Source organism: Heterodontus francisci, chromosome 44 (assembly GCF_036365525.1).
Source record: "Heterodontus francisci isolate sHetFra1 chromosome 44, sHetFra1.hap1, whole genome shotgun sequence".
Classification (NCBI taxonomy): domain Eukaryota; kingdom Metazoa; phylum Chordata; class Chondrichthyes; order Heterodontiformes; family Heterodontidae; genus Heterodontus; species Heterodontus francisci.
Window position 1 is genome coordinate 11,180,533 of NC_090414.1, and position 22,308 is coordinate 11,202,840.

General features: G+C 44.0%; 1 protein-coding gene across 1 annotated transcript; it reads right to left on the bottom strand.

Moving 5' to 3' along the window:
* Positions 1-14,278: 14,278 nt before the first annotated feature.
* LOC137355965 (probable G-protein coupled receptor 139) lies at positions 14,279-21,796 on the bottom strand. The gene is made up of 2 exons (XM_068021667.1): positions 21,730-21,796; positions 14,279-15,180 (listed from the first exon to the last, which is right to left on the bottom strand). The coding sequence occupies exons 1-2, from the start codon at positions 21,794-21,796 to the stop codon at positions 14,279-14,281; spliced, it is 969 nt and encodes a 322-aa protein (XP_067877768.1).
* Positions 21,797-22,308: the final 512 nt, after the last annotated feature.

Below are 22,308 nucleotides of genomic sequence, written 5' to 3' on the forward strand. Positions count from 1 at the left end.
GGATGTTCTTGTATTCTATTATTATATACTGAATCAGTCAACAGGCTTCAGTCCTTTCGAAATAAATTATAACCAGCAAGTAAGACCTCATCAAAAACTTATAAAAGTCTCATTCTTGAAACAAAAGAATGAATCTTCGATTCTGGGCTATATATTTTTGTTCCAGGTAAGGTTCACACAAGCTTGCATTCTGGCTCAGGGACACCATAAAGCACCCCAAGCAAATATGAAAAAAATGGGCCGTCAAGAATGCAAAATCCCGTGATTTTCAACTGGGGATGAACTAGTGGCGTTAACTTTAAGGGGAGAACAATTAAAAGCAACGTTCAGTGCCCATATAGAGTGATCAAAAAAGTGGGCAATGTAGATGACTTGTTTGTCACCTCTGATCGCCGGAAGAAGAAATGGTTGTGTCACACGAATATGCTGAAGGAATATCACAGCATGGAGGAGGATAAACCAGTACAGCTATTTCAGGTAATCAGAACTGTTGAAAATGAAAAGGATTGTGAGAATGAGGCAAAATCAGGCAAACATCGAAGAGAAACTAAGTAAGGCTGGAAGGCAGAGCAAACATAGATGTGTTAAGGCACAAGCGAATAATGCAAGCCTGGATTGTATCTATTTTAAGGCAAGGAGTCTTACTAGCAAGGAAGATGAATTGAGGGTGTTGATTAAGAAATGGAAGCATTATATTATTTATATTGCAGAGAGATGGGTGAAGGAAGGGCAGGACGGGCAGCACAATATTCCAGGATATAGAATCGTCAGTCGTGACAGGGGAGGGTATAAAAGACCAGTTGTGTGCTCAGTGATCAGTGCTGCGACCCTTTCTGTTTGTAGAGCCCATTAATAATTTGAACATAAATATAGAAAGTGTAATCAGTAAGTTCGCAGATGATACGAAAATTGGTTGCATTGCAATTAGTGAGGAGGAAAGACTTAGATTGCAGGACGATATAGATTGGCTGGTAAAATGGGCGGAGCAGTGGCAATGGATTTTAATCCTGAGAAGTGCGAAGTGATGCATTTTTGAAGGGCTAACGCAGAAAAGGAATACAATGGAAGTACAGAGGGTCAGACCGACCTTGGAGTACTTGTTGGTAGATCACTGAAGGCAGCAGCACAGGTACAAAAGGTGGTTCGGAATGCATATGGAATACTTGCCTTTATTAGCCGAGGTTATAGGACATAAGAGCAGGATGGTTATGATGGACCTGTATAAAACGCCAGTTGCGCAACAGCTGGAGTACTGTGTACAGTTCTGGGCACCATGCAATAGGAAGGATGTGATTGCACTGGAGAGGGTGCAGAGGAGATTCATCAGGATGTTGCCTGGGATGGAGCATTTCATCTATGAAGAGAGACCGGCAGGCCTAGGGTTGTTTTCCTTAGAGTAGAGAAGGCTAAAGGTGGACCAGATTGAGGTATACAAAATTATGAGGTATACAAAATTATAGGATGAAACGTTTCCCTTCGTGGTGTTTGAGCAGAAAATACTGGGCTTGAATGGAATCTAATTAAATACATTGAGCGTGCCGAAAATATTAAGAATTTCAGGCAGCATCTGTGGAGTTAATGGGTCAGGCAGATAGGCTTTAATCTGAACTGGAAGATAATAGAGATTACCATCTTAAAACAATGATAGAGCCAAAGAAACGTGTGGTGTAGGGAAAGAAGTAAACAAAGTGGGAGGTCTGTCATCAGGTGTTGGTCAGGAGAGATTCAGTGACAAACGGCTGATGGGGCATGCCGAGTCGAACAATTAAACTAACAGAGGGTGTGTTCAGTGTAGGTGTGAATACTGAAAGCTAAACATCGTAGAGGGATGGAACCATGGAAAATTATTCCAAGAATGGATGTATCCATATGTCTGGGAATGTAACGGAAAATGATGGTTGGACATTAGTGTTGTGGATAAACCCCAGATTTGTGTATCATAGGTGCTCTTCACCCCCAGCATTAACTCACACGTCTTCCATTATGTGAGACTCTGTTGAGTTCGTCCAATATTTCCAACAAATGACATCCAGTAAATTCGGACAGCTGTTTAATGTCTGAAGCTCTTGGTCTGAATCTGACTCCAGAAGGCAATAAAATGCTTAATCAAACAGTATGATCCTATTCCTCATTGTTACTGCACAGTGTTGGAGGCAGAGAATAGAGAAGTTAGGGTCCAAGTGATATTTTAGCCTTAACCTTAGTAAAGGTTCAAACCTCTGCACCGAACAGAGTGACCTCCAAGACAATCAGTCAATCTGCGTTTGATATCCCCAGAGCAGAGTAGAACGAATCGTGGGAATTGAATGCAGTGCAGTCAATTGGGAAATGAACATGCAAATAAAAGTTTCAGCAAGATGAAGGATCTGGCGCGCTGGATGCTGGGATGGTATGATGTGAAAGAACAGTTTTTCTTAATCTGCTCTGTTTTAACTGGAATGTGCCAGGGGAGGTGGATCAGATATAGGGGTGATGGAATAGGGAACACGTATCTCACAAGGGCTAAATTGTCAGGACGGGATGGAAGATGTGTTGGTGTTGTTTTTTAACTGGACATGGTGGAAAAGGCAGTGGATGATGTGCAGAATGCGGATGTTGATGGAGTCCATCGGGACAACAAGCAGAACGATCGTGACTCTACCAGGGAGGGAATGGGTTGAGGACAGAAATGCTGGAAATAGGATAGACACCGCTGACACCGCTAACAATAACAGTGGAAGGAAATCCTCAGCTGAGTAAAAATGAAGACTCTTTGGTAGCACTGGTGTGGAAGCTGACATAATCATAACAGATTCAAAGCTGATGGAGACGCTCGGAGAACTGAATACAACCCTCTGAGGAAGTGGATTTGGAAAGACTATAGTCAATGTAGCTGTGGGAATGGCTGGGCTTATGATAGATTTTGTTGAAGAGCATATACCCACAAATAGAGCAAGATAAGTCAAGGAAAGAAAGCAAGTTTCATGTGAAGGCGAGCGAGGGGATGAGATTCGCAGTGAAGATGATCACATGTTCCCGTTTAGAACAAAAGAGGGAACTGATCTGACATAGTTATCAATATACTGGAAAGGGCGGCACAGTGGCGCACCACAGCCTCACAGCTCCGGCGACCCGGGTTCAATTCTGGGTACTGCACTGTGTGGAGTTTGCAAGTTCTCCCTTTGTCTGCGTGGGTTTTCTCTGGGTGCTCCGGTTTCCTCCCACAAGCCAAAAGACTTGCAGGTTGGTAGGTAAATTGGCCATTATAAAATTGTCCCTAGTATAGGTAGGTGGTAGGGAAATATAGGGACAGGTGGGGATGTGGTAGGAATATGGGATTAGTGTAGGATTAGTATAAATGGGTGGTTGATGGTCGGCGCACACTCGCTGGGCCGAAGGGCCTGTTTCAGTGCTGTATCTCTAAAAACTAAAACCTTTGGTACAGGAACATGCCTTTTATTATGATGGTGCTATCAGGAACATTGTCTGCAAGGTATGATTCCGTGAGTATGACTATGTCAGGTTGTTGCTTGACTAGCCTGTAGGACAGCTCTCCAAATTTTGAAACAAGCACCTCGATGTGAGCAAGCGGGACTTTGCAAGGCCAACAGGGCTGTATTTACCGTTGACATTTCTGGTGCTTAGGTCGATGTTGTGCGTTCGTCCGCCACCATTCCTTTGCTTGGATTATGTAGCGGCTTGGTACAACTGAATGGATCGCAAGGCCATTTCATAGAGTCAACCACATTGCTGTGGATCCAGATTCTTATGTAGGCCACACAAGGTGAGGACGGTATATTTCATTTTCCCAGAGCATTAGCCTGAATGTAGCAGGACAGGTTGATAAGGTGGTTAAGAAGGCATATGGATACATTTTCTTTATTAGGCGTGGTATTGAATACAAGAACTGGGATGTTAAGCTGGACCTGTATAACTCATTGGTTAGGCCACAACTTGAGTACTGTGTGCAATTCTGGTCAACTCATTATAGAAGGGATGCAATTGAACTGAAGAGGGGACAGAGGTGATTTTCGAGGATGCTGCCAGGACTGGGAAAATGTAGCTAAGAGGAAAGAAAGGATAGGTTGGAGTTCTTCTCCTTGGCACAGGGAAGTCTAGGGCAGATCTGATTGAAATGGCTAACATTTTAAGGGGCTTGGATAGAGTGGAGGTAAAGGGTCTATTCTCCTTAGCAGAGATGTCATTGACAAAGGGGCATAGGTTAAAAGTGATTGGCAGAAAAAAATAGATGGAAGCTGAGCAAATGCTTTTGCACCCAGAGGGTGGTGATGGTCTGGAACTCACTGCCTGAAAGTGTAGTTGAGGCAGGGAGACTCAACTCATTAAAAATGAGTCTGCTTATGTACCTCAACTGCCATAATCTGCAGGGCTATGGATCAAATGCTGGAAGGTGGGATTAGAATAGTTGTATCATTTTTCGGCCAGCACAGACACCATGTACCAAGTGGCCACTTTCAGTGCCTTAGACATTCTATGATTCTATGATTAGCCATGGACTCTGGTTTGCTGATCCAATGACTTTAACACTATGCACCTCCTCCCTCATGGGAGCTGAACATATTAGGATGAGGGTGGGAGACAGATGCATTTAGGATCATGAAAACATAGCAGCAGATGTAGGCCATTCAGTCCATCAAGCCTGCTCTGCCATTCAATACGATCATGGCTGATCATCAATTCCAAAGCCTTTTATCCCCACACTAACCGCATATCCCATAATGTCATTCGTATTTAGAAATATGTTAATCTCTGCTTTAAACATACCCAAAGACTGAGATTTCACAGTCCTCTGGAGCAGACAATTCCAAAGATGTACTACCTTCTGAATAGGAATTTTCTCCTCATCTCTATCCTATGTGGCCCCCCCTTCTTTTGATATCGCGCCCCCTGGTTCTAGACTCTGCAACCAGGAGAAACAGCTTTGCTGCATCTACCCTATCATTTTAAGTATTTTACAAGTTTCAGTGATATCACTTCTCATTCTTCAAAACTCTAGAGAATACAAGCCCAAGTTCCCCAATATCTCTTCAATGGACATTCTGAACAACGCGGGAACAGGTCTGGTGAACCGGCATTGCACTCCATCTATGACAATAATATCCTTCCCAAGGTAAGTGGACCAGAACTGCACACTGTACTCCCGCTACGGTCTAACCAATGTTCTGTACAATTGAAGTAAGACGGCACTACTCCGCTACAGAAATCCTCTTGTGATGAAGGTTAACATACTATTATCCTTCTTAATTGCTTGTTACAACCGCTTGTTAGCTTTCAGTGACTTATTGACAAGGACATCTGGGTCCCTTTGTACCTTTACACTTTCTAATCTCTTACCATTTAAGAAATAGTCAGCACATCTGTTTCTCCAACCAAAGTGGATAACCTCACATTTTTCCAACTCTATCCCGTCTTCTGCGTTCTTGACCACTCACTAAATCTTTCCAAATCCCCTTGACGCCACTTTACATATTCCCCACAATACACATTTCCACCTAGTTTTATGTCATCCATAAATATGCAAATATTACCTTTGGTCCCCAACCCCAATCCTTGATATGTATTGTGGACAGCTGGGGCCCAAGCACTCATCTCTGCGATACCCCACTAGTCACAGCTTGCCATTGCGAGAATGACTCGTTTATTCTGACTCTCCTTTTTGCCTGTTAACCAATCCTTAATCTATGCCAATATGTTACCTCCAACCCATGTGCTATAATGTTGCTAACCAACCTCCTGTGGGGGACTTTAGCAAAGCGCTTTTATAATCCAAGTGCACCACGCCCAATGACTCCACTTTATCAATTATTTTGTTGACATCCATAAAAAGCTCCAACAGTTTCGTCAAACCTGATCATCCTTCCACAAATCCATGTTGACGATGCCTAATCAATTCATTATAATCAGACTGTCCATTTACCACATCCATTAAAACAGATTCTAGCTTTTTCCCAACGACTGATACACTGCTAACATGTCTGCAAATCCCCGTTTTTCAATCTCTCCCTTCTTAAACTGCGACCTTCTTATCTGCAGCTGCAGCAACTGATTTACAATCCTCAGAATTTGAAAGATGCTCACCAATGCATCCAGTATCTCCATAGCTACCTCTTTCAACACACTGGGATGTAAAAGATGAGGTCCGAGAGACTTCTCAACCTTCTGCCCCATTAATTTATCCAATACAACCTTCTTACAAATACTAATTTCTGGAAATAGATGCATGTTGTCGAACCTTTTTGTCTTATACTCATCTGGACAATCGCCTGAATAACCAATGTAAGGCAAAATTGCACCTTATACTTCATGAGAAGAGAACAAATTGGCTGGCAAGTGAACTCAGATCAGTAGAGGCCTTGACATGGCGAATGCACCAGATTTGGCTGACTGGCAGTTAACGGCCAAGCTGTGTTTAGAAGTTAAACCAGGCAGCTTGATTCTGATTAGTCAACGCATTGCACTGAAGAATGGACCAGCGGATGGCTATCACTTATTTTGTTCAGCTGAAGCTGGCGCAATGTCTGTACATACTCTTTCTGTCTGCAAAGAACAGGGCCTTGAGTATTAATATATACAGCTTTCAGTACGTGCAAATGTGCCATACTGCAAGCTCCATTGACAATCATAACTGGATGCATTGGTGAGCATCTTTCAAATTCTTCAGAATAATTCTTAGCACACTGAGGATTACTTAGCAAATTTTGTGCATTCTCATAATCACATCTAATGTTGGGCACTGTGTTTTGTGTTTGGCAAGCATGGGTTGGGCGGGTATGGGCCGTACCTTGCCCATTACGAACAACAGAAAGGATATGTTGTTTGATACGATCCAGCAGATCAGAAACAGGTAAAGTTAAAATAAAAGAGAAAAAATACTGCTAATGCTGGAAATTTGAAATAAAAACAAATAATGTTGGAAATGCGCAGCAGGTCTGGCAGCATCTGTGGAAACAGAAGCGTGACCCTTCATCAGCACTGGCAAATATTAGAAGTGCAATAGGTTTTACGCAAGTAAAGCGTGTGTGGGGCAAGAGATAACGAAACAGGTGTTGATAGGACAAGTTCACAGGGAATAATTGACCAGAAGGTCATGGAGCAAAGAAAAACCATATGTTAATGGTGTGGTAAAAGATAAATCATTAGTGCAGAGAGGGTGTTAATTGGCAGAAAACTGAACAGCCTGACCCCAAGCACAAGATGAAGAAATAAAAGAAAAACATTGGTAGGTACCAGTAGAAACGAATTGAACAATCTGAAATAAAATAAACAAATAAAAAAAAAGAAAATTTGCTAAAAATAAAAATAATAAGAGGGGCCCATCATGGTCTCAAATTATTGAACTCAACGTTCAGTCCGGCAGGGTGTAGCATGCCTAGTCGGGAAATGAGGTGCTGTTCCTCGCGCTTACATTGATGTTCACTGGTAAAGCTAGCTGTTTCACGCTCCTGCTATGCAGTAGCAACATGTGCGATGTTCACCACGAACAGGATGCTGACAAAAAGACGTCCTGCCTATCACGCAAAGGAACAATGTGTTATATGCATTTCAATGCGGGTGTGATGCTAGATATATAGGCCATACGTCCTAAAGACTGGCGGATCGTATCAAACAACATGTCCTTTCTGCTAAACGACTGTCCAATTTCTTTCAATTTCTCATTCCCCTTAATCCCTTGGATCTCTAATTCTGGGAGACATCTTGTATCTTCCTCAGTGAAGACAGACATAAAGAAATCATTTAGCTTCTATGCCATTTCTCTATTCCCCATTATGAATTCTCCTAACTCTGCCTTAATGGATCCACATTTACCTTAGCCAAGCTTTTCCATTTTACATACCTATAGAAACTTTTACAGTCCGTTTCTATATTTTTTGATAGCTTATATTTTATTCTCACTTTTTTATCTCTTTCTTCGTCCTCCTTTACTGCATTGTAAATTCCTCCCTGTCCTCAGGTATGCTAGCATTTTTGGCAACTTTTTAATCTTATACGATCCTTAACTTTATTTTATTTATTTTATTTTTTATTTAGAGATGCTGCACTGAAACAGGCCCTTCGGCCCACCGAGTCTGTGCCGACCAACAACCACCCACTTATACGAACCCTACAGTAATCCCATATTCCCTATCACCTGCCGACACGAGGGCCAATTTACAACGGCCAATTTACCTATCACCTTTGGATGTGGGAGGAAACCGGAGCACCCGGTGAAAACCCACGCAAACACAGGGAGAACTTGCAAACTCCGCACAGGCAGTACCCTGGTAACTGGAGCTGTGAGGCTGCGGTGCTAACCACTGTGCCACTGTGCCGCCCATAAAAAACCAACTTGCTTTGTTATTCGCAGTTGACTGCTTTTACTTTGTTTTTTTTTCAGTGCCTTGAAGGTATGTATTATTGCTGTAAACATTGTAATATTTCTTTGAAAACCATTTATTGCTTATGTACTGTCATAACTTTTAATGTGTGTTTTCCCAATCCGCCACAGCCAATTTATCCTTCATACCTTCATAATTTCCTTTTGTTCAACTTTAACACCCTTACGTCAGGTCGATCACACAACTGCTCTTCTCCACACCCACCTAATATCCTCACAGCACAGCACATAATATCCTTATCTCCTCCTCACCCCACGTATCATCAACTCCATCCAGATCATCTTATATCCTGAGCCCCTCCCATTTATGCCGAATATCATCAGCACCTGTTCCACCCAATTAATATCACGAGATCCCGCCCACCCACCGAATATCCACAGCTCCTCCCCACCCAACACAATATGCTGAGCCCTTCTCCACACCCAGCTGATATCTTCAGCTCCTTTCAGCGCATCAAAATCCTCAGCACCTCCTCAATCCATCTGATGGCCTAAGTTCCTCCTGACCCAGACCTCGTCACCTCATAGCCTCTCTACCCCCACCTAATATCCTCAGCTCCTCTACCACCACATCTAGTACCCTGAACCCCTCCGCACCACACTTGATATTCTCAGCTCATCCTCACTCCCATGTAATATGCTCATCTCCTCTTCATCCTATCTAATATCCTTAGTTCAGAACCACACCTAGTGAACATCCTCACCTCTTTCTGAAACCTACTCTAATGCCCTGAGTTCCGCCCCACCCGCACCTAATATATTTAGTTCCTTTCTCACTCCACATGATAGCCTCAGCTCCTCCCCACTCCCATGTAATATCCTTAACCCCTCCCATAAACTGATTAATATCCTCAGCTCATCTCCAGAAACACGTAACATCCCTAGCTCATTCCCCACTCAACTTAATATCCTCAACTCGTTCCCACAGCATCTAATATGCTCAGATTCTCCCACTCCCGTGTAATAACCACGGTTGCTCCCCATACCCACTGAATATCTTCAGTTCCAGACCACAGCGCATAACAACCTTCCCGCTTTCTCAACCTACGTAAAAATAGCTCGTGGCCAGAACATTTATTATCATGAACTCCTCTCAGCTCCACCTAGTATCTTCAGCTCCTTCCCCACCCACATAATATCCGCAGCTGCTCGCTCAAACCCAGCTAATAACCTCAGCTTCAGCCATCGACACCTAATATCCTCAGGTCCTCGAATACCACCAACATACTCATACTATCTGCTTCCTATTAATATACTCAGCTCCTGCTCCAAATACACCAAATGTACTCAGCTCCTTTCCCATACCCATTAAATATCCTCAGCGCCTCTGCACACCCACCGAACATCCATACTCCTCCGCAAATCCACCCAGTATCCTCATCTCCTCTCCACTCCACCTAATATCGTCAGCTCCACCCCACCCAATCTAAAATCCTCAGCACCTTCCCACCCATTTCACAATCTCAGCTCCTTCCAAACCCGCCTAATAATCTCAGCTCCTCCCCACCCCACATAATATCCTCAGCACCTTGCAATCCCAGCTAATAACTAGGCTTCTCCATAGATCAGATAATATCCTCAGCTCCTCAACACCGCCCCGAATATCCTCAACTCCTCCCAAACTACAATTAAAATCCTCAACCTCTCCCAGTCCACCTAATCACCTCAACACCTCTCCAGTCAATCAATACCCTCAGCTCTACTACTAGCCCTAATATTCACAGTTGCTCCTCACTAAACCTAATATCCTCAGATCATCTGCTAAAAATCTTGACATCCTCAGTTCGTCCCCACAACCGTCGAATACGCTCAGCTCTTGTCACACCCACCTAATAACCTCTCTTCCTCCCACACACACACACACATAATATTCTCAGCTCCACCCACTCAACCTAATATCTTCATCATTTCCCCACCTTCTTAACATCCTCAGCCCCTCACCACCCGCACCGAAGATTCTGAGTCTCCTCCCCAAGTCCACATAATATTCTCAGTGGCTCCCGACACAACCTAATCTCCTCAGCTCCTGTTCAACAAACCTAACAAGCTCAGCTCCACGCAGACCAATCTATATCTCCAGCTCTTCCTAGCCATCCTCTAACATAATTAGCTGCTTTTCACCCTTACATAATATCCTCAACTTCTGCCCACAACAACAATATCCGCACACAGTCCACTTCCCAAACAATATCCTCAGTTCTGCCCTATCCCCACCCAATATTATCAGCTGCTCTTCACCTCCACCTAATATCCTTAACTCCTCACCAACCCCACCTAATCTCCTCATCTCCTGCACCCCGCCACAAAATAACCCTGCTCTTTCTAACCCCAAATACCCCATCTAATATCCTCATCTCATACCCAACTCCCACCAAACACCCTTAACTATCTATATCACTCCTAATATCCTCAGCTGCTCCCTACAATGAAACTAATATCCAGAGCTCTTCTTCACCCCACCGATGATCCACAGCTCCCCCACCCCAACCTAATATCTCCTGCTCCTCCCAAACACCACCAGATATCCTCAGCTCCTCTTCACCCGTGACTAATATCCTCAGCTCCTCTCCTTCCCCGCATGAAATCCTCAGATCCTTCCAAAGTCACGAATAGCCACATACCCCCCCATTCGCATCCAATATGCTCTGCGTCGCCCCACCCCACTTAATATCCTCAACTCCTCTGCGCAGCAATTAATGCCAAACGCTCCTCCTCACACCTGCCAATATCCCTAGCCTCTTCCCACAACCAACTAATATGCTCAGCTCCTCCACACCAACATAGTATCCGCTGCTGCTCTGCCACCACACTAATGTCCTCAGACCGTCTGCATGCCCAACAGTACGCTCAGCTCCTGCCAACTTCACGTTATAACTTCTGATCCTCCCTACAGCAAGATAATGTGCTCAGCACCACCCAGAGCTAATATCCTCAGCTCATGCCAGAAGCAGTTACATTCCTCCACTCCTCCTCATCCCTTGCAGTATCGTCAGCACCTCTCCACCGTATCTGATATCATGAACTCCTTCCAGCTCCATCTGATTAATATCACTCACTTTTTCACCCCTCCTCTAAACATCCTCAGTGCTTCGTTCAAAACAGACCTACAATCCCCAGGCTTTTCCGCCCACATCGAATATCCAGAGGTCCTCCCAACTCCACAAACATGCTCATAAAATCCTCATACCACCAATATCCTCAGCTCATCCTCCAAACCGATCTAATACGCTCAGCTCCTGTCACCCAAACTAATATCTTGAATTACTCCTCAACCTCCACCTATCATCCTTCCCACCACTACCTACTATCCTCAGATCCTCCCACACCCATCTAATATCCTGAGCTCCTGCCTATCTAACCCTAATGTCCTCAACTTCTCGCCACCAAACCTAATATTCTCAGATCCTGCCATGTGCCTCTCCTCTCCTCAGCCCCTCTCCAATCAAACAACATTCTCACTCCCTCCCCACCCATACCTAATATCCTTAGCTCCTCCAGGCCCACGCCCAATAACGTCAGCTACTCCCCATAACAATCAAATGTCCCAAGCAGATCCAAACCCACATCTAGTATCCTCAGCAACACCCCATTTGATAACCTCAGCTCCTCCCCACAGCCAAATAATATCTTCAACACCTAATATTCACCACGACTGACAACCCTCAGCTAATATCTTCAGCCCCTCCAAAACCACACCTCCTAGCCTCAGCTCCTCCCCACAACCATCGAATATCCTCAGCTCTCCCCATCGCCACCTAATACACACTGCTCCTCATCACCACCCATAATAGCCTCAGCAACAGCCCTCCTGCACCTAATATACTCAGCACTCCGCACCGCTCCAACAGCCACATACTCTCCCCATCCCATTCAATATTCAAAGCTGCTCTTTACCCCAGCTTATATCCTCAGCTCTACACGGCCACATCGAAAACCCCATCTCCTCCCGACTCCACCTAATAAGCGCAGCTCCTCCCCACACCTAACTGATATACTCAGCTCATCTGGACCCGTGTCCCATCTCCTTAGCTCCACCACATCCTAACCTAATATCTGCAGCTCCTCCAAGCCCACATATAGTATCATCATCACCTTCCCACTACCATCTAATATACAACGCGAATACCATCATTCAGCTCATATCCTCAGTGCCTCCAAAACCACAACTAATGCCCTCAGCTCCTCCCGTCTCTATGTAATAGCCTCAGCCCCTCCCCACCTCCACCGAATATACTCAGAACTAATGCACCCCAACCTGGTATCCGCAGTTCCTTCCCACAGCACCAATACCCTCTTTTTCTCCTTACCCCACAGATTGTACTCAGCTCCTGCCCAACAAATCTCATGTCATCAGCTTCTCCTAGATCTAGGTAATATCCTTAGTTCCTTCCTCACTCCACTTAAAATTCTCATCTCTTCGCTCTGACCCATGTAATACCCTCAGCTCCTCCCACCACCCCCCCAATATCTGCTGTTTCTCCCCAGCCCACGTCACATTCTCAGCTCAAGCATCCCGATCTGATATTCACACTGTTCTCCATTCAGCCTAATATCCTCAGACCCTCAGCACACTCACCTAATAACCTCAGTTCCTACTTCATATTTAGAAAATATCCTCATCTACTCCTCATCCGACCAATGATCTCAGCCCATGCTCACCATCACCTAATACACTCAGCTCCTGCACCAACTCCACCTAAAATCCTTGCCTAATAGTCTGCCCACCTGAGATCCTCAGCTCCACCTCATTGCAAAAATTATCCTCAGCTCCTCCACATACAGCCCCAACGGAGGATATTTCATTACCAGACAGCTGGGATAACGGTGTAGGGGCACGAGGGGAAGCCATTGGAAGTGACACCCAGGCTATTATTCGATAGATAGGAAGGAAACTAGGTGAGGGCAGTTCCACTCAGCTGGACGATAATGAGGGTGGCTTTGAGGGAGGATCGTGTCGCCAACCCTGTAAAAGGTGAAAAAGCGTCTAAAGGGATGGGGTGGGATAGCATTAATATTTTGCAGTCACATAGGCATCATTTGAGACTTTCATATGGGGTAGTTTGGTACTATAGTGGGGGCTGAAATATTATTGGTAGGATTTAAACATGGAGTTTTGGAAACATGGGCACTGATTTGATACGTGCAGTATGTTAATGGGCTTCAGAGAGAAATGAGAGGTTAGTGATTGGGAAGTAATTTTTATGCCAAGGGTGAAGATTGATTTTTTGAGAGGGGTTAGAATTGCAGATATGAAGGAGAGAGGGAACCGTTAAGCATATTGGCTGATATGGGAGCTAGAAAGGGACTCAGCCCTGTCCATTCAAGCAGCCCGAAAGCTGAGGAATCAGGGCCGTCTGTTCATGTGCTAAGACCAGCCTCACTCCCTCATCCCGGTACCATCACCCACGCACCAACCCCCGCCACCCTCAAGCACCTTGACTGGACTTGCTCAGACACAGACGAATCCCACCACCACGTCACCGTGAGCCTTGGAGAGAGAGAGAGAGAGATGGAGGGATGGAGAGAGATGGCAATGACTGGGTGGGGGAAGTGGTCTTACTAAAGTGTTTGCAAAAGAAAAAAAATAACAATAAATTGACCCGAGAAGATCTCCAGCATATTGGGTATTTTGGCTTTTGTAAAAGCAAGTTTTGTTTTCTGAGCAGATATGATTCGAAAAAACGAAGTTGGATGAGAGACGATGGCTGCTGTTTCCCCTCCTGCCCTGGAGGGGAATCTCTGCGACTCCACTTGCCCACTTTTCTTCTGGCCCTCCAAAGGTCATCTCTTACCTGCCACCCTACAGCTTATTGGCCTATGTGCCATGACACTCCACGCCGCACCACCCCCTCCATCTCCCCACCTCCCGCACTGCCAGGGTATTTTTGGTCATCCATCTGTCGATCACCTCTTTCTCAGTTGAATAATTGATGTAAATGGATATTTCATTGCGCTCTTGAATTGCTGTCTAAACTTGGACTGAGTTACCGCATAAATAAATGTGTTTGTGCAGGAACTTGCATTCCGCAGCATCCATCCGACTTCTCCAAATATATATTCAGAATTGCTGTAATTCCCGGGATCCTTTCCTGTGATATTATAATATAAGATTTCTGTAACATACACCAACCACAGAAGTATGAAGCTCCCAGATATAGTGAACAGTAAAATTATAGATTTCCTTCGGCTCTCCATCTCTGAGTCTTTGTGATTCTCTCCCTTGGTCCGACCCCTCAGTCCCTTACGGACACGACTGGCCACTAAAATATGTCTGACTGTCAAAGCGTTGAGCAACAGAATTAAAGCAAAAGGAAGCAATGGTGTTAAAGCCGTATCAAACGAGTCAAATCCCACCCAACCAGGCTCAGTGTAATAGCTTGACTTTGGATAACATCCCCACGGTACATTGTCAATTATCTCTCCAGGTTCAGCAGTAAAATAGAAAGGGACATTTTTTAAACAAAGCAGAATGCATGTCGCTGCTACAACCACAGCTGCAGTTTGCTGAGTACAATATTTTGTTTTCAACTTCTGGCAACATATAGCCACAAATCGGTCAAAGGTGAAAGTGATGGTGAACCAGACAGAACAGTCTGTAGCTGCACGGCTAATGACATAGATAACAGTACATACAGGTGTGATGTCCAGAAAAGATCCTGGGAAATAATAAAAGCTGATTCGCCACAGTATGACCTCAGTGATAATGACCAGTAGATCTGCCGATGCCATGGCCACCAGATAGCGAGTGGTGCAGGTGGAGAGGCCACACTTTCCACGGGACAGGATCACAATCGCCAGTAAATTGACTGTAAGACACAGAGGGAAAGATAGACTGAAAATTATTATCAAGGCATCTCTATGTCTGAGGCCAGACAGTCATGACAACATTTTATCAGCAGAAATATTGGGTTTGGGGTGTGTCAGCTGTTAACCATTTAAAAATCTAAATTCCTACCTCATCGCACCTCCGGCTTGTCCACTTCCATGTTTAATTGTGTCAGGACAGGGGGCGGGCAGGCAAACTGCACCGAGGAGGCGGATTGGCAATGTAAATGTTGAATGTGACTGCCAATATCTGATTTAATCCGTTTTACAAATTCTGACTTGCTGACTTTCCCCATTGGACGCCACACCACCTGCAGTAACAAATATGCTTGGCAATCGGAAAAAAACGTAGGTTTTGACACCCTCCACCCCTGGGTTCGGATGCCACCAGGTATCAAACCAACACTCCGAAGGATTGGATGTTCCCCGGGATTCCACACTCCATGGATCAGATGGTGGTAGTGTTCAAAAGGCCTAGTTGAACCAGCAGCGATAAGACCAGCTCCAAAGATCAGATGACCGCCCTCCTAGGAGTACACCCCACCCACCCCCCCACCACCCCACCACTGAATCAGACTCTTGTTGAATCAGACTCTCCGCGGTTCAGACAATCGGCACTGGATCAGTTCCCTGACCTGGGATCAGGTGCTGCTAGGATCAAGTCCTCATATCATGTATTGGATCAGTCACTTGCACTCTCCTTCAATATTCATAGACTTGGAACCCACTAAAGTATAGAGTTGCATCCAGGAGTTGAGTATAAGACACTCGTTCACCCCTCCCATTCCTCATATCCCTCCTTGGTCACGGACCATGCTCCAGGATATAAGACTACACCCTGATGTCGGGCATCAATAGCCCAGTTAGCTGAGATGGCATCACTCTACATTCGGGGGAGAAGGGGATTGGACAAGGTGCAATATCAGGCACCCCAACAAACAAACATATGCATCTCGCTGTAATGTCATGGTTTTAAGGTCTCTTCTAGAGTTCTCCCTGCCCAACCGGTAGCCAAAACTGTCAATCAGGCTGACCTCAATGTGGAGAACCGCTCAAGGAAAGAATAGACAGTCTGTGGATATTAAACACTGAAGCTCCGCCCTCACCTCTGTCACTCACTGCTGTTACTATCCAGCCTAAATATTGGACAATAAACGAAGCCATGAGACGGCTCTCTATCTGAAGTAAAGAAGAGAATGTAAAAAATACTCAACTGGTCAAAAACATCTGTGGAGATACAAACAGAGATGACGTTTCAGGCTAAAATACTGTCATCAGACCTGGAGGATATTAGGCATCAACTGTTCTAAAGAAATAATAGAGTCAGTGAGAAATGGGATATGGGAGGAGGAACATAAAATAAAAATAATGTCTGTAATCAGGAGAGGTCAGGAGTGGTTCGATGACAAAGAGGATGATGATGCAAGGCGGATGGGACAATGAAAGAAACAGAAGATGGATCCAAAAGAGATGTATATGGTGACAGCTGAATAACAATGGAGCGGGTAGCGTGGACAAATCTGCCAAAGAGGCGAGCTGTCCCGTGGCCTGGAAAAGTGATGGAAAGTGGTGGATAGGCACCAGGGGTATGGATCAGCCTGCCAGTGGTGTAGCAATAGTGAAATTCCACCCCAAGCAGCAGCGAACATCGCTTCCACTCCTCGTGACCCTGCTGACGCCACCCTCAATTACCAGCACATGTCATCGAGCAATTGGCAGATAAGATTTGAATCTGGGTTTTTCTCTTAATCTGCGTTGATTCCTACAGGTGTAAAAAGGACTAATAAATAAAAACAGTGCTGTTCCTCATTGGGCTTCAGTGGAAGATTTCGAGGATAAAGAAATCAGAGTAGGAGTGGGATGTAGCTACAGTGGGATGTAGCTCGCACCCAACTGCAAGATCAGGGTCATAGTCGGAGACTGAACAGGGGAGTTCAACAAAGCAACCACCAAATTTGCGGTTGCCGTTTTCCCAATATATAGGAGATTCCCAAAATATAGGTGAATATAGTTACTATCTTGCAAGAAGCACAAGCAAATGTCCCTTTCAGCTGGAAGGAGTGTTTGGGACCTTGGACATTGGGAGGAGGTGAAAGGGCAGGTGCTGCATTTCCAGCACTTGCATGGAATGTTGTCTTCATAAATGGCAGAACCCTTAAGAGTATTGACAGGCAGAGAGATCTGGGCATACAGGTCCACAAGTCACTGAAAGTGGCAACGCAGATGGATAAGGTAGTCAAGAAGGTAAACGGCATGCTTGCCTTCATCGTTCGTGGCATAGAGTATTGAAATTGGCAAGTCATGCTGCAGCTGTACAGAAATTTAGTTAGGCCACACTTAGAATATTGTGTGAAATTCCTGTCGCCACACTACCAGAAGGACGAGGAGGCGATGGAGAGGGTACAGAAGAGGTTTACTAGGATGTTGCCTGGTCTGGTGGGCATTAGCTATGAGGAGAGCTTGGATAAAGTCGGATTGTTTTCACTGGAATGACGGAGGAGGAGGGGTGGCATGACAGAGGTTTACAAAGTTATGAGCGGCATGGACAGACTGGATAGTTAGAAGCATTTTCCAAGGGCGGAAGAGTCAGTTGCGAGGGGACATAGGTTTAAGGTGAGAGGGGCAAAGTTTAGAGGGGATGTGCGAGGCAAGTTCTTTGCACAGAGGGTGGTAAGTGCCTGGAACCTGCTGCCGGGGGAAGTGGTGGAAGCAGGTACGATAGCGACGTTTAAGAGGCATCTTGACAAATACTTGAATAGGATGGGAATAGAGGGATATTGGCCCCGGAAGTGCAGAAGGTTTTAGTTTAATCAGGTATCAATATTGGCTTGGAGGGCCGAATGGCCTGTTCCTGTGCTGTACTGTTCTTTGTTCTTTGTGCAAAAGGGATTGGGTGTCGGGGGTGATTGAAGAGTGGACCAGCGTGTCACAAAGGGCGGGGTGACGTGTAGGGATTAGGATATAGGTTTGGGGACGCACCTAACTCGATGTGGCATCAATGTTTAAGGATGTTGTGTTGAATGGTCGACTGGATCATGAGGACAAGAGGAATCTTATCCTGTTTCTGGGTGGGGAAGTGGTGAAGGCAGGAACTTGGGAAATGGATTGGACACGGTTAAGGGCCCTGTTAACCACAGTGAAGGGGATTCTGCAGCTCATGGACAAGGAATAGATTTCAGATGCACTAGCATGAAAGTAGCATTGTTGGAATAGAAGGAACAGAGGCAGAGAACCAAGGAGAAACGAACAGATTGCTTCCAGGAAGTGGAGTGGGAGGATCATTAATCCAAGCAGATATGGGAGTCAGTGGGCTAAAAGTAGATGTTGGTGGACAGCTAATCCCATGAAATGGAGATAGAGAAGTTGTGCAAGGGAAGGGCAATGTCAGAGACAGATCATGGGTAGACAAGGGAGTGGCAGAAATTAGAAGCAGAATTTTCCTTTTTTAAGGCAATACAAGGAAATTGCACTAGTTTTTTAAGTGTTTGGGAATAACTGTCTGAATGAGGGGACCTGAGTAGGATTACAAAGAAGGATGGTTCAGCTATCCTTCACAAAGGTAGTATATTCAAGATGCATATAGGTTCCCATAGCGAAAACATTTCAGTGTGCAATATTCATTTTTTTCGCCCGAGGTTCACGCGCCTATATTTTACAACCAGGTCCCTGTATAGGGATCAGGATCAGGAACCTGCAAGGACACCCATTCCCAGATTAGAATCGGTGACGTCGAGGTGAGTCCAATTTGAATGGCGGGTGAATGAAACTAAGCAAAGGAATTCCAAACGGGACCCGTAGAACAAACCACCAGGAAATGGTGTAGGGAAAATAGACAGGAAAGCCTTCATGGTGACTATCAGGCAAGCCCTCTGTCACTGTGAGTTTAGGGTTAGATCGGATTTACTGGACTTTGAACCAGAGAGGGGCAGATTGATAGTGTCAGAAAATTAAATTGAATTTTGGATTGCAACTTCGTTTTCAGAAAGAACAAATTTACATATGCTGTCGGAAATTCGGGACACAATGAACCTGAGGACGAGGATTCAGAGGCTGACGTAGGGAAACAAATTACTGAGAGGAGATACGTAACTGTTAAAATTCAAATTAAAATGTTGAGTTCAACACAATAGCTCAGCACGTTGCATGTAGAAACTGAGAGATATTTGTTAAAGTAATCAAAGAGCGGGTAAATTTTTGGATTGGATGGATTACATCCACATATACTACGAAAGAAAGGGGAAAATAGCAGAGGCACGATTATCTGTTCATTCAGTATCATCAGAGTAGGGAAAAGAGCCACAGAAAAGACGGACTATAGTTTGAAAAGAAGATACAACAGGTGCAAAATATTATAAATCACTTAGCATACCGGTTATGGTAAGAAAGATAATAGAATCTTTACTGGAACATGTAATAGCAAGCAACTTGAAACAGGTAATATAATAAACAGTAGTCAGCACGTATTCGCAAAGTAAGGTCATTATTGCACAACCTTATTGAATTCTTTGAAAACGAATCATCAATTGTAGATAAGAGTAGTGGGGTAGATACAATATACTTTGATTTTCTAAGTGTCTTCGATAACATGCCACATAGCACACTCATGACTAATCTCAGAGCAAGTGAATTTAGGGGACTAGCAGCAGAAAGGGCAACAAGCTGGCTACAGAAACAGACAACAGGGAGTAGGGGTTAAAGCTATTTGCTCAGACTGGCAGAATGTTGCAAGTGGTGATCCACAGGAGAACTGCTGGGTCCACTGTCGTTCATCATTTCCATAAATGAAATGGATTCGGGAGGTAGAAACACAATTTAATATCTGCAGAGAATCCAAACTGCGAGTTTTGCTGTTACCAAATATGCAACAAAATATCATAAGGCATTAATAACTAACAAACACGAAGAACGGGACATTCACATATCAAATTAATTTCAATGCAGCTAAATGTGTTCTTAATTTGGTTTGGAAAATTAGAAGCATTCGAACTGTCCCTCAAAAAATTAAGCAGCAGAATGATGTCGACGGGAAATGGATTCAAAGGGACAGATTCCCAAATTATTTAAAATAACAACACAGGTTAGCAAGACCATGACAATGAAAACAACACAATGGAGTTCATTTGCAGAGAAATGGAATTGGAAAAGCAAAGAGCTGATACTAAACTAATAAAGAACCTTGGTTATACAACATATAACATCCAGTGTATCGTCCGAATCTCCATATTACAAAATGGATATCGATGCACGAGAGAAGGTGCAATTATTTTCAACAATATGATACAGGGTCAGAGAGAAGTGTACTATTTATTACATCATTAACACTTCAGTAATGTTATTATTTACTGTCCCGTTCCTGATCTCTACATTATGTGAACGCCATATGTATAATTAATTAATTACTTTCTCCAAGGAAATCACTTCACTGAGCAAAGATTGGCACACGTTATATTTGTCGAGACACTGAAACATAGATAAGAACTGTTCTGTACAACCTTAATCAGTCACAGGACTGGACTATTCAATAACAAAAGTCCAATTGCATTCTGTGTTATAGCAACATAATACAATTTACAATGACCCAAAGATTTGCAGGACCATGTTCGGGGAAGGGGATTAATCTGTATTAAAATAACTAAAATGTTTGTTGTATCTATACTCAGAGTATGAAAAGTTATTATACAGAGGATTTAAGTACTGTAATAGTGCTATCCTGTTTTTTTCAGTGTCAGTAAATGGTAGGTAACTATTTCTGTAGGACCAGTTCAATAGTAAGAAGTGTAACACGACTACATTTCGATTTAAATACTTACTATCACACGTATACAAAACACCTCCCCTTTGCAATTTTCTTGCATTGCTAAAACACGCAACAGCTCCATGGATTGGCGAGGTCAGTCACCTGAAATAATGACTTCAACAGAAACTGGATTGGACAATTGTACTCAAAACAACTCTGTAGTAACAGATACTCCCATGTAATACATGGTCACTGGGCTCAGCCTTTCAACGCCAGTTATTGACCCAGACTCAGTACAATTCGACAGTGAAAGATGCTCCCAATAATACATGGGCAACGGGGTCAGGTGTTCCACTCAGCTTAGTGACCCACAATTAGCACCATTCGAGAGTGGCAGAAGTTTCCAGTAATTTGTGGCCACTGGGGATTTGTGTTTCACTCTAGTTAGTTACCCCTTCTCCGTACACTTCTGCAGTGACAAATGTTGCCCAATCCATCCGCTCAGAAGATTGACCTCATTGAGTGTAAAATTAACATTTCATGATCTTCTACTAAATGTTTTAACTTGATAATTCAGGCAGCCTGCGATTTGCAGAGATGCATTCTTAGTTGTGCAAACAGAGTAAAGATGAAGAGATGATTCAAGCATTTTACATAAGGAAATTATATCATTGATTGAGTGGCTGTACAACAGTGACCACTAGATCACCTTGTAACTTTATCAGTCACAGAGTAATAACACAGACCAGCTCACATGCAGAATTACACAACCTCAATATTTATAGCCACTTACCAGGAACACCAATGACGGCAAGGAAGATGTAACATATTTTCACGATACTGTCATTTTGTCGATGCATTCTCTGTATGAACTAATCTTTCCCTTCGTGCTGCAGACAATCTCTTTGAGTTGAACTTTGCGGTGATACATTCTCCGTGCCTTTAATTTATATCCTGTGGGATCGCTACGGGGATACTGAGGTTGCCACATCTTGCAAGCTTTTTTTTTCTTAATTTGAACAAATAGATTACGACATCCAGTTCAGTCCATGTTGTTGTGGAACATATTTGGTTCTGAAATTGAACTGGAAAAGTCCACAGATTGGGCAATTCTTATCACATTAGTGACAGTTGGAAGCGGTAGTCTCCCAGTAATGAGGTTGTGCTTTCAAATGTCTTCAGTTCATCACTGGCTCTCATGTTGTTTCAGTGATGTTCTCCACTCAATTGTCACCATTCAGCAATTAAATTCCAAATATTAGTGTGTTTCTCGCAGGACAGCTCTGCTACACTCTGGGATATGTCTGCTGTCTTTAATTGTGGACATTCAACTAAGTCATTAAAGGAGGTTATATTTGACTATGCTTTGCCG